We start from the raw sequence: 12,411 nt of genomic DNA, 5'->3' as shown, positions 1-12,411 counted from the left end.
TCCACCTGTCTGTCTGCTTTTCTCCCAGGTGTCTGATATCAAGTCCAGGATTGCAGCCCTGCAGGCTGCAGGGCTCACAGTGAGGCCCTCTGGAAAGCCCCGGAAGAAGTCAAACATCCCGGTGAGCAGAGGGGCACAGTGGCCCCTGGGGGAGTGGGTGCCCTCAAAGATCTCCCCAGGAGCCCAGGGTCACCACTGTGGGCTGAGACCAGGAGCCCTGAGCCAGCCACCTCCCTTTTCCTTGGACTGCAGCCTTTGTTTCCTAATAGCTAGTTGGTAAATCATGCCTGCATCATGATTCTTCTTGGTTTGTTATTTGTTGTCATTTCTAACTGAAGATAGATCTGCTTATTTAAAGATTACAGCCTTGGAAACCCTATGGGACAGTTCTACTCTGTCCTATAGGGTTGCTATGAGTTGGAATCCACTTGACAGCAACGGGTGACTAGGATGTATGGATGGAGCTGCCGAGGGACCTGTCCCAGGAGCAGAAATCCTTGTCTCCTGATTCTAGTCAGTTCTCCTCCGACAAAACCACATGGATGAGGAAATTTGGTGGAAGAATACAAGAGCTCTTAGGGAAGTCCCAGACAGGCTGCTAGGAAAAATACAGAACACCAGTTAAATTCAAATTTCAGATAAGCAAGGGAGAATTTTGTAGTATGAGTATATCCCATGCAATATTTGGGACATAAACCAAACCAAACCCATTGCCATCAAGTTGATTCTGACTCATAGCAACCCTATAGGACAGAGTAGAACTGCCCCATAGGGTTTCCAAGGAGCACCTGGTGGATTTGAAATGCTGACCTTTCAGTTAGCATCCACACACTTAACCATTGCACCACCAGGGCTCCATTTGGGACATACTTACACTTAAAAAAAGTTCATTCTTTATCTGGTGTTCAAACTTAACTGGGTATTCTGTGGTTTTATCTCTAAATCTGGCAACCCCGGTCCAAGGGCACTGGAGTGTTTTTTTTGGGGGGGGGGTGGAGGTGGGGGCAAACTTGTCACACCACCCCAGCATCCTTGACCAAGTATTTGAAGAGAACGGCCATCCAATGCTTCTTCCTTGCCCTCCAGGTATTCCTTCCTCGACTTGGGAAATTAGACCAGAGCCCCAAGGATCCAAATCCAGACCCTTCAAGTGAGGTCAAGGTAGGTGTTCTTCCACCCAAACTCAAGAGGCTGACAAAGAACAAAAGATGGGGACAACTTTGCAGAAGAGTGACAGGTCCCTGGATACATGCAGCCCCTGGCATGGTGGCACTTGTCTTAACTAGTGCTGCTGTAACAGAAACACAAGTGCATGGCTTCAACAAAGAGAAGTTTATTCTCTCACAGTCTGGAAGGCTAGAAGTCCAAATTCAGTGCGTCAGCTTCAGGAGAAGGTTTTCTCTCTGTGTCGGCCCTGGAGGAAGATCCTTGTCATCAATCTTCCCCTGGTCTAGGAGTTTTTCAGCACAGGGACCCCGGGTCCAAAGGGCACGCCTTCTCCTACTACTCTTGGTGGTATGAGGTCCCCAGGTCTCTCTGCTTGCTTCTCTCTTTTATATCTCAAGAGACTGGCTTAAAACACAACCTAATCTTGTAGGTTGAGTCCTGCCTTGTTAACATAACTCCCTGTCATCTTGCCTCATTAACATCATAGGGGTAGGATTTACAGCACACGGGATAGTCACATCAGATGACAAAATGGTGGACAATCCCACAGTACTGGGAATCATGGCTCAGCCAAGTGGACACATATTTTGGGGGGACACAAATCCATCCATGACAGCACTGAAATGCATAGACTTTAGAATGTGACAATCCCTTTAGGCTCCTCAGAGGCACACACTGAAAAGGGGCTTCTGAGGAGCTGTTCATCAGCAAAGTCCCAGGAAAAACCTGACAGGGAGTGGGAAGTGGGGCTGGGAGGGAAGGAGGTGAGCAGATCTGTGTTGAGTAGAGTCCCACAGAGGGCAACCTTGGCTCGTCCTACAGGGCAGCTCTCAGCACTCTCCAGACTTGTACGTCCACCCCAGAATCATGCTGTGTGGGAGGAGGGGCTAGACCACTGTCTCCTCTGAAGGGCCTCCCTGAACAGCTCACATTCCCAGTCACTTCGGACCCTTCTGCACAGGCACAGCCTGGGGACAGTCCACCTGAGACAAAGGTGCTGGCTGCTGGGTGAGACACACACAGGGCTGTGTGGGAACATGGGCACCGCAGGAAGGTGGCGGGTAATTAACAGAGACGGAGCACCCCAGGAGGGTGCCGTTGAGACCGCCTGAATTTAGGTAAGACTAAACCATTGCCATCGAGTCAATTCGGACTCATAGCGACCCTATAGGACAGAGTAGAATTGTCCCATATGGTTTCCAAGGAGCAGCTAGTAGATTTGAACTGCCCATCTTTTGGTTAGCAGCAGCCTAGCACTTAACCACGGTGCCACCAGGGCTTCTAGGTATGACTAGGGGGCTCCATTCCCAGTCACCCCAGAAGAAGCCAGGCATCTGTTCCAGGTTGTTCCTGCAGTCTAGGGGAGGTCAATATACTTGATCAGGATCACACGGACCCTAAGTGACAAAGGGGTCTCACCCCAGGCACCCTGAGCGTGACGTCCCCAGCCCTTCACTGGCCCATGGTGCATGCCAAAACCAGCCAGCAAAATCCCAGGAAGCCAGTTGTTAGAAAGTATTTCTAAGGGAATTAGTTTATTTTATCTCTCCTCACCCTGGAAAAGGCAAATCAGAGAATGAATTTCTTAATCATTCTCATACCCAGTTTCTTAATTGGCAAGGAAATGGGCATTTCAGTCCACACCATGTGAGGGAGGAAAAGACGTGAGACCAACACCTATCTATCTCCCAGTTTCCCTGTAAAGAGGCGTACTGGCCCATTTTCCAAGAGAGGAGACCAAGGCTTAAAGAGGGTAAGTTGCCCATGTCACATGGTGGCAAGTGCTAGAACTGGCATTTGTACCCAGGTCTGTGAAGCTGAGATTGGGCTCTTCCTGTCATACCCCCCAAAGTTGGCAGTTCTCCAGAAGCGATGCCTCTCTTTTTCTCTGCAGGCCTTTGGTACTTAATTTATTGATAACGTGCATTTGAATATGGTTAAAGGTTCAAATATTGCCAGAGAGCAGAAGACAGATGACCTGATTGATTTAGAATCTGGGGGAATGATGAGAAGTTCAAAGCTAGCCCTCGGTGTCCTAAAAATCATAAGGATTAGGTGAAGCCGCGCCATCTTCTTTCTTCCAGGTCCTGGCTGTACCCCACCTTCTCAAGAGGAAGTTCAGTCACTCCCCTAAAAGTGCAGGTAAGAGTCACCATCTCCCTCCTTTCCCATGGGGTCTGGGAAAGTTGTTCAGGGGAGTGGACATCTCTCCGTGCCATGGGACACCCCATCTCATGTCCCTGACACCCCAAAATCTCTCCTGATGCTGCTCCAGCCACCCTAGAGGGTGTGGGCACAGAGAAAGACCAGCAGTGAGCTGGTTTCCTAGGTAGCTGGGATCTGCTGCTCTAAACATACCCAGAAAACCCAGTGCCCTCGAGCATACAACGGTGTTACTGTTGTTTCGATGCTTTGCAATGTAAATTGTCCTAAGATGGTACACAGTTCTCGTCCTTTGTACACAAAGGGCAGAGCATAGTTTAGCCTTCCTTGGTGTTTCAGTGAGGCCTCTGGGTGGTACGAAGAGTTTTCGCTCAACCGCTAACCTGGAGGTTGGCAGTTCAAACCCACCCAGTGGCCACAGAAGAAACGTCTGGTGATTTACAGCCACGGAAACCCTAAGGAGCTCAGGCCTACTCTCTCCCTTTAAACACCCAGTTATTTCCTGTTTTGGATTTTTTGTTAATACCACGTGATTTCATTAACGCAATGCATGCTGAATCATTGAGTGTGTCTGAATTTTTGATAGGTAAAAATGGATATTTTTCTGTCCTCGTCCCCAAAATCCTACCCTCAGTGTCTATCGGTACATATGTGTACCACACAAAAAATTTCAAAATCCGTATTTTTCCTACCAAAAATATTGATTCAGTACCGCTTCATGCACTACCCTGCCGAGACAGTGCTTTACGGCACACGCCCATCTCTTCCACTTCAAACGGTTACGCAGGTCCCCACCGGCCAGCAGCACGTACTGTCAGTGGCATAGCACCTTCAAAACCAAACCTGCTGCCATCGAGTTGATTCTGACTCATCGCAGCCCTATAGGACAGAGTAGAACTGTCCCATAGAGTTTTCAAAGAGCATATGGTGGATTTGAACTGCCCACCTTTTGGTTAGCAGCCTGAGCTCTTATACCCCAGAGGCAGAAAAAGTAAGTGGTAGCTATAGGAACCTCTGGTAATGAAAAGGCTATAGCACATGAGGTCACCATGAGTCGGGATCAACTTCATGGTAGTGAGCTTGGTTTTTGATGTCTTGGTGGTGACAAGGACATCAACTTTGTCCTGGATGAATGTTGTCTGGTTGCCTGCACGGCATACCACCAAGGCTGCAGGATCCTTTGTGTCCTGGCCACTGTACCTGTTACTCTCATGGCAGCCCAATGTGGGTCACCATAGGGGAGTGGCCCTTCACCAGCTCACAGCCCATCCCCTCTGCCTTTGGCCCTCCATCTGAGCTCTGCCCTCATCACCTCATCTTTCAAACTCCACCAGAGCCATAGTCTTAAAGGTAGCCCTCTTCATGCCCTGCCTCTGCTCACAAACAATCGCTGGCTCCCATTGGCCTTTTGGAATGAAGCCAGGTATCTTAGCCAGCCTTCCCGCCGTGTGCCCTCAGCCCGCAGGCTGGCCCCCAGCCTGCCCCTACCCCACCTGGGTGCACGCTCTTGTCTACACACTGGACAGCACACATTTCCCGCCCACACATCAGTGTCAGGGTCCTCCACACAAAGCAGAAGCAACATCGGCATGCCTTCCGCCCTGCATGTCTGCGTCTCCATCTCTGCGGAGTGAAGCCCTGCTCGTCCGTCCTTCAGGGCCAAGCACAGTTGCGTCAACTCTGGGAGGCTGTCCATGCCCTCCTCATGGCCCCGTGGCAGTCCGCTTATCCCTGTTCCCCCCTTCTCTCCACCTGGTCTCCTCTGCCCCCACCTCCCTTCCGGCTCTCTCTTTGCAGCCCCAGAGCTCCCAGCTCACGATCAGGTTGACCCACAACAGAGCTGGCACCGAGGCCTCTGCAGGGAATCTTTGCCAGGGCCCACAGGTAGGAGGGCAAGTCGACAAGCAAGATGCCTGCTGGGGGGCTGCCAGAAGGGCTCCTGGAGTGCCACGTGCTGCCCAAGGGCATTTCCCAGTGGCCTCCTGGGCTAGAATACCAGAGGTCATGTTCACAGCAGGAGATCCAGGCTGGCCCCTGAGTCCTCTCCATGACTGGCTGTGCAACGGCAACACTTTGTCCAGTCAGCAGCCTCTGGTGGTCAGTCAGCACCTCTGGTGGTCCATCAGAAGTCTCTGGTGGTCAGTCAGTGGTCTCTGGTGGTCCGTCAGAGGTCTCTGGTGGTCCGTCAGAGGTCTCTGGTGGTCCGCCAGAGGTCTCCGGTGGTCCGTCAGAGGTCTCTGGTGGTCAGTCAGCACCTCTGGTGGTCAATCAGTGGTCTCTGGTGGTCAGTCAGTGGTCTCTGGTGGTCAGTCAGTGGTCTCTGGTGGTCAGTCAACACCTCTGGTGGTCAGCCAGCAGCCTCTGGTGGTCAGTCAGTGGTCTCTGGTGGTCAGTCAGTGGTCTCTGGTGGTCAGTCAGACCCTCTGGTGGTCAGTTAACACCTCTGGTGGTCAGCCAGCAGCCTCTGGTGGTCAGTCAGTGATCTCTGGTGGTCAGTCAGACCCTCTGGTGGCCAGCCAGCAGCCTCTGGTGGTCAGTCAGCACCTCTGGTGGTCAGTCAGTGGTCTCTGGTGGTCAGTCAGTGGTCTCTGGTGGTCAGTCAGGACCTCTGGTGGTCAGCCAGCAGCCTCTGGTGGTCAGTCAGTGGTCTCTGGTGGTCAGTCAACACCTCTGGTGGTCAGCCAGCAGCCTCTGGTGGTCAGTCAGTGGTCTCTGGTGGTCAGTCAGTGGTCTCTGGTGGTCAGTCAACACCTCTGGTGGTCAGCCAGCAGCCTCTGGTGGTCAGTCAGCACCTCTGGTGGTCAGCCAGCAGCCTCTGGTGGTCAGTCAGTGATCTCTGGTGGTCAGTCAGTGGTCTCTGGTGGCCAGTCAACACCTCTGGTGGTCAGCCAGCAGCCTCTGGTGGTCAGTCAGTGGTCTCTGGTGGTCAGTCAGTGGTCTCTGGTGGTCAGTCAACACCTCTGGTGGTCAGCCAGCAGCCTCTGGTGGTCAGTCAGCACCTCTGGTGGTCAGCCAGCAGCCTCTGGTGGTCAGTCAGTGATCTCTGGTGGTCAGTCAGTGGTCTCTGGTGGCCAGTCAACACCTCTGGTGGTCAGCCAGCAGCCTCTGGTGGTCAGTCAGTGGTCTCTGGTGGTCAGTCAGTGATCTCTGGTGGTCAGTCAGTGGTCTCTGGTGGCCAGTCAACACCTCTGGTGGTCAGCCAGCAGCCTCTGGTGGTCAGTCAGTGGTCTCTGGTGGTCAGTCAGTGGTCTCTGGTGGTCAGTCAACACCTCTGGTGGTCAGCCAGCAGCCTCTGGTGGTCAGTTAGTGGTCTCTGGTGGTCAGTCAGTGGTCTCTGGTGGTCAGTCAGCACCTCTGGTGGTCAGTCAGTGGTCTCTGGTGGTCAGTCAACACCTCTAGTGGTCAGCCAGCAGCCTCTGGTGGTCAGTCAGCACCTCAGGTGGTCAGTCAGTGGTCTCTGGTGGTCAGTCAGTGGTCTCTGGTGGTCAGTCAGCGGTCTCTGGTGGTCAGTCAACACCTCTGGTGGTCAGCCAGCACCCTTCGGTGGTCAGCCAGCAGCCAGGAGACCACCGCCAGCCAGCTCTGAAGCTCACGGCATTATAGGGTCTGGAGAGCACAGCTGAGGCTTCTGGCCTTCACGTCCATCTCCGCCCCATTTCCAGTCCCTGCGGAATGTGACCAAGGTTGGCCCAACGTAGGCAGCTTCAAGGTCTGAAGGACCGCATGTGCCCTCACTGCTCAGAAGCTGTGATCTCCCGGGTTAGGTGAGTCCTTCTGCAGAGGTTCATCCCAGGGCACAGACATGTGCCGAGGCCAGGCAAAACTTACTCTGCCCAAAAAGTGGTGTGCTATAAGCCAGCTCGCAAAAAAGAAAAAAAAAGCCCAGATTTGTAGCACCTCCCAACGCCCGTGGTGTAAATACTGCCAAGCTGCCAGTGAGACTTTCCTGAACGTGAGCTGGGAGGGGCTGAGCACACTCAGCCCACACGGCCTGTGAGCAGCTCCGCTCACCCCCACGTGGAGCGCACACCTGTACCACGTGCCAGGCAGGGTCCCAGCGTGACACACAAAGGTGGAGAAAGGCTGGTGTCCACCCCACCGGAGTGTGCTCACCTGTGAGAATGAGCATACGCGGTTAACTAGAATTTGAGGCCAAATGCCCCAGCTCTGCAGCCATAGCCCCGAGGCCAGCTCCCCTATTCCAAGGGTCCGAGTTCCCAGACCCCTTGGCCCATTTTCACATCACGGAATTAACGGGAAAGTCGGGGATATACCCAGACACTAAGACAAAGCGTTCTATTGTTCTGCCATGCGAGGATCTCTGGGGCCACAGTGAGGGTGGATTGGAATCCTTGCTCCAAAGCAAAAGAGAAAGAATGGACCGAAATGTTTATTTGCAACACTGCTAAAACGAAAACGCTCTGTTAAAAAATTTTTTAATGCTGTGAAAACTGGGGCTGTGTCAATACTTTATGCTACTTTTAAAATAGTTTAGGAGGTGAAGGTTCTTGTTTAGGCTAAGTTTGTGATTAATGAAGTCCCCCCTCCTGTTTTCCCCAAAGACAGCGACGAAGAACCCTTTGACAGAAAATCAGCATACCGTGGTTCCCTGACCCAGAGAAACCCCAACGGGAGGAAGGAGAAAGCCGACCACATATTTGCGGTAATGTTTTTACCTCATTTCTGGAAGAGTCTTTAAAATTCTGTGGCCTGTAAGATTTACGTATTTATATTAAAGCATTCAGAGTACAGGAAATTGGGATAACCTAACAAGAATTAAAACCAGAGAATCAAAGATAAAAAGTAAAGTAAAATCTGCAAAAGATTTAATGGAAAACAGGAAACATTTATTAAAGAAACCAGAGAATATGGTAACCAAGAAATATTAAAATAGATACAATGGATGCTGGATCCCAAGTGGCCTCGCTGTCCCAGGGGTGGGTCTCAGCTCCAGGAAAGGTGACAGACCCTGAAACCAGGAGGACACTCTCCCCAGGACCCCCCACCCCAGTGCTGTAAAGGTTGTTCAGCTGAATCCTGCGTGAGGGTCCTGGAGCCAGAGGCCATCCCCCGACTTCCGGGAGGGGACTCTGCAGACCCAGCCTCCTGGCTCTTCCCAGACCCCAGGAAACAATGGCACTGGACAGGGTCCTATCTGTGTGTCACGCTGTCATGTGTGTATCAGTGTGCACTCTTGCATGCACGTGTGTGTTAAAATTCACATGTGTATTTCTGTGTGCACACTCCTGTGTGTACTTGTGTTCACTCATGTGAATACATCTATGTGCACACTCATGTGCATGCATCTGTGTGCACACTCGTATGCATATATTTGTGTGTGCACTCGTGTTCATATGTGCGTATCAGTGTGCACATTCATGTGGATGTATCTGAGCACACCCATGTGAACATATCAGCGTGCACACTTATGTACATGTATCTGTGTGTACATGCACGTGCATGTACCAGTGTGCACATTCACATGTGTGTATTCATGTGGCACACTCACATGTGGCTATCTGTGTGCACACTCGTGTGTGTTGGTGAGCACACATGAATGTGTCTGTGTGCACACTCACATGTGTATCTACCTTGTGCACACCCACATGTGTGTATCAGTGTGCATGCTCATGTATGCATATCTGTGTATACATTCACATATGGACACCTGTGCACATGCTTACACGCATGTATCGATGTGCACATTCATGTGTGTATCACTGTGCACAAGTGTGTGTGTGTCTGTGTGCACTCCAGTCTGTGCACACTTATGTGTGCACATGTTTGTTTCACAGAAGCCGGTGATGGCCCACCAGCCTTGAAGGGGAGACTCACTGGGAACAGGACAAATCAACCAAGAAGCCCCACACTGTCGTCCCTATGTTTGCTCTGCACTTTCTGCCCTAAATTGCCCTGGGGAAAAGCAAGAAGAAACACTCCCCATCATGGGCTACCCTGAGAGATGACCACACTGCTCAGATCTCCAGTTCACCCACACTCACTCATGGCTCCCACGGCCCCTCTAGCCAGCCCGCTCCATTTGTGAGAAAGAGCCAGCAATATTTCTTTAGAACAATGTTTAATTGTTTAAAGGATGCAGAGAAGAGCTCTCTTGGTGTGGTCTTTAACCCCTCCCACTCAGGGCTTCCTGACGCCGCTTTCATGAGTGGAACAGACAAGGACGACTGAGTCAAGGCACCAGCCGTAGGTCTATCCTTGACCGTGTCCACCAGAGCATGGGTAGGGGCGGATATTTCTGTGCAGATGTCTTTGACCGTGTCCACCAGAGCGTGGGCGGGGGTGGGTATGTCCTTGACCGTGTCCACCAGAGCGTGGGCGGGGGTGGGTATTTCTGTGCAGATGTTGCTGGAGAAGGAAATTATGCTCTGGGACAAAAGTCTGAACTTGAACAGCTAAATAACAAGGGGGGATAGACATCCCCATTCCCCGCACACACATCTGTTGTGCGAGTTCCCCTGCACAGACCGGGAGAAATCACTGTCTTGAGGGCAGACAGTGCCCATGGTGGCAGGAAGAATTGAGTCCAATCCTCAAGCAAGCACAGAGGGCAGGCAGGCTGGTGGAGGTGTGTGAGAGAGCTCCATGCCAATAGGCAGAGCTGAGTGGAAGAGGGCCGGGACCAATCAGTGACATCTGCCGTGGCAGGAGAACCAGCCGCCACTGCTGTCAGAGCCATGGAAGATCCCCGGCTCCCCTCCACCTCAGACAGTCTGGGTGCCTGTGCGGCACATCCTGTTTTCTGTGGAGCCGTCAGGAACTCTCCGGAGCTGCCTTTGGACACCGGAACAGTCATCACAGCTCACTTGCCGGGCACCTGCAGTGCACCCCTGTGGACCCAACTGGAGCTAGAAGCCACCTTTGTGTTCCTCTGTGCCTCGGGTGGTGCAGTGGTTAAGCACTTGACTCCTAACCAAATGTTGGTGGTTTGAACCCACCCAGAGGTGCCTCAGAAGACAAGCCTGGTGACCTGCTTCCGAAAGTCACAGTCTTGAAAGCCCCATGGAGCACAGTTCTACTCTGACACTCACGGGGTCTCCGTGAGTTGGAATTGACTTGACGGCAATGGGCTTTGTTTCTTTTGGTTTTTACATTCTAAGGTGACTTTTGGGTCAGCTTTAGCTTTTCTCACTCAAATCATTCCGCGTTTTTGTTTGATTGAAAGGGCAACTCCAAGAAGGAAATGGAGAAATAATGGCCAGGACCCTTTGCCAACGAGTCTTTTTCTGGGGTCCCTGCTAGTCAGAGCCCCGCGTGTGTGGACATTATCGCTCACTGGGCTACTTCCAGTCAAGTCCCTGCGTCACAATCACCATGAAGACCTTGCCGGGCAGGTTAGTCCCTAGGACAGAAATGCAACTTTTCAGAAATCAGCATCTGGTTGACGGGGCTTCACATTCCCCTGTGATTTGTGGAAAAGAGAGAACAGCTCCCTCTTCTGCATGGAAGCTGTACCGGACTCAAAGCTCAGCAAGAATATTAAAGAAAGGGTGTCGATTTCATTTATTATGTGCACCCTTCCTTATTTACAAAGTAAATGAAAGTCAGTGTAAGTTCCTAAAAGTCAACGAAGACACCACCAACACTCCCAGCCGTGCTGAGTATTTCCCTGAGTATGGACATAACAGGTACAGAGAGTCCTCGGTGCTAACTTCTCGGAACCCAGAACTTTGTAGACATTTTCCTCCATTACTAATTTGAGCACAGAGAACTTTCAGCTCTGAAACAGAGCATGTTGGTCTCCTCTTTCAGAATGCCTCTTCTTGGGGGTCTCCGAGCCTTTACTCGGTGCCGATTAGGGTCAGAGCTTGCACTCATTCATTCATTCAGCTGGGTGATATAGGGATCTGGCAGCATGTGTAGGCCTCATTGCCTGTACTAATCCTATGGGTACATGACCAGAATGCCAAGGATCTGAGTCCCCCTTGCTCTTCCCTGGCTGGCTTCTCCTCTCCCAGCCCTCTGGGTGTTGAACCTCTTCTCCGTTCCCATCTGAGTTAACTACCATCTTTAGGGTAGAAGCTGCAGCCCAGATAACCCCAAGTTCTGTACCCATAGCTCAGTCACTTCCTTGGCGTCTCCACTTGGACCTTCAAGGGACATCTCAACGTGAACCCATCCAACTGAACATAAACCTTACCCTGAGCCTGTTGTGTGCACTGCCTATTAACGTCAACTCCATCCTTCCATTGGCTCAGGGTAAGGTCTGGGGTATCCTTAACTCCTCTTTTTCACCGCTCCTTCACAATCTGCCAGGAACACCTGGCCACTCTGCCTCTATCAGAATCCCACCCTCACTGTCCCCACTGCTCCCACCTTCAGTTTCATCCATCTGTTGAGTTCTTTATTTGAAAGGTGTTGTTATACTGAGTGCCACTTGGTTATTCTCTACGGTGTCTACGTCATGTTTAATGTTGCTAATATCTTCTCTTATCTCTGTGAGTGTATTATTACGTCATTTTACAATCTTACTTTGTTGCATCAATTCTGTGCTTTTGCCTCCGGTGTGGTATGTGGTCTAGTGTGTTGTGTTTCTTCTGAAATCGTTGTTTTGATCTGTGAACACGTGTTCCCTGCAAGCCTTGGCCGCTCTGTCTGGCTGTGCTTGGGGAACCTCTGGGAGTCAAGGAGCGTCACCACAAACGAGGCCACCAAGAAGCTCTTCACCTTCACTTTTCAAATCCCTGGGAACGTTGAGAGGAGTCAGTCTCCCTAGCTCAGGATCTAACCAGTTTCCATAGGTAGGAAGGGATGATCAGCCCCCATTTGTTTTCTCCAATGCCTCCTGCTCTTGTTTTCCTGTGGTCACCTGCCCTGATGGTCTAGGCCAGGGGTCAGCAGATCTGGCCACACCCCTATGTTTCTTTATTGTAAATGGTTGCTTTCATACTGCAATCTGGACTCAGAGCCCCGAGGAAATCACCAAGCTGCAGAAGGGAGACTTTTGCTACATCACTGGAAAGCTTCATAACAGTCCCTATAGAAGAGCATTGTCTAATGTTCTTCGCATTACTGCATTTGAAGCTTGGAAGCTGGTTGGATGGGAGCCATGTGCAAGGGTTG

At 51.4% G+C, this 12,411-nt stretch overlaps 1 protein-coding gene across 1 annotated transcript in view; it reads left to right on the top strand.

The window, feature by feature from the left end:
• The window catches only part of MLPH (melanophilin), a 47,812-nt gene extending 38,660 nt beyond the window's left edge, over positions 1–9,152 (top strand). Inside the window, exons 8-12 of the mRNA XM_064287384.1 lie at positions 29–121; positions 1,087–1,161; positions 3,252–3,315; positions 7,893–7,993; positions 9,126–9,152. Of these exons, the coding sequence (XP_064143454.1) occupies positions 29–121; positions 1,087–1,161; positions 3,252–3,315; positions 7,893–7,993; positions 9,126–9,152 (360 nt within the window). The remainder of the gene's footprint in view (positions 1–28; positions 122–1,086; positions 1,162–3,251; positions 3,316–7,892; positions 7,994–9,125) is intronic.
• Positions 9,153–12,411: the final 3,259 nt, after the last annotated feature.

This window comes from Loxodonta africana, chromosome 6, assembly GCF_030014295.1.
Source record: "Loxodonta africana isolate mLoxAfr1 chromosome 6, mLoxAfr1.hap2, whole genome shotgun sequence".
Classification (NCBI taxonomy): Eukaryota; Metazoa; Chordata; class Mammalia; order Proboscidea; family Elephantidae; genus Loxodonta; species Loxodonta africana.
Note: the sequence above shows the minus strand (reverse complement) of the source record. Positions and strands in the feature narration are given on the sequence as shown.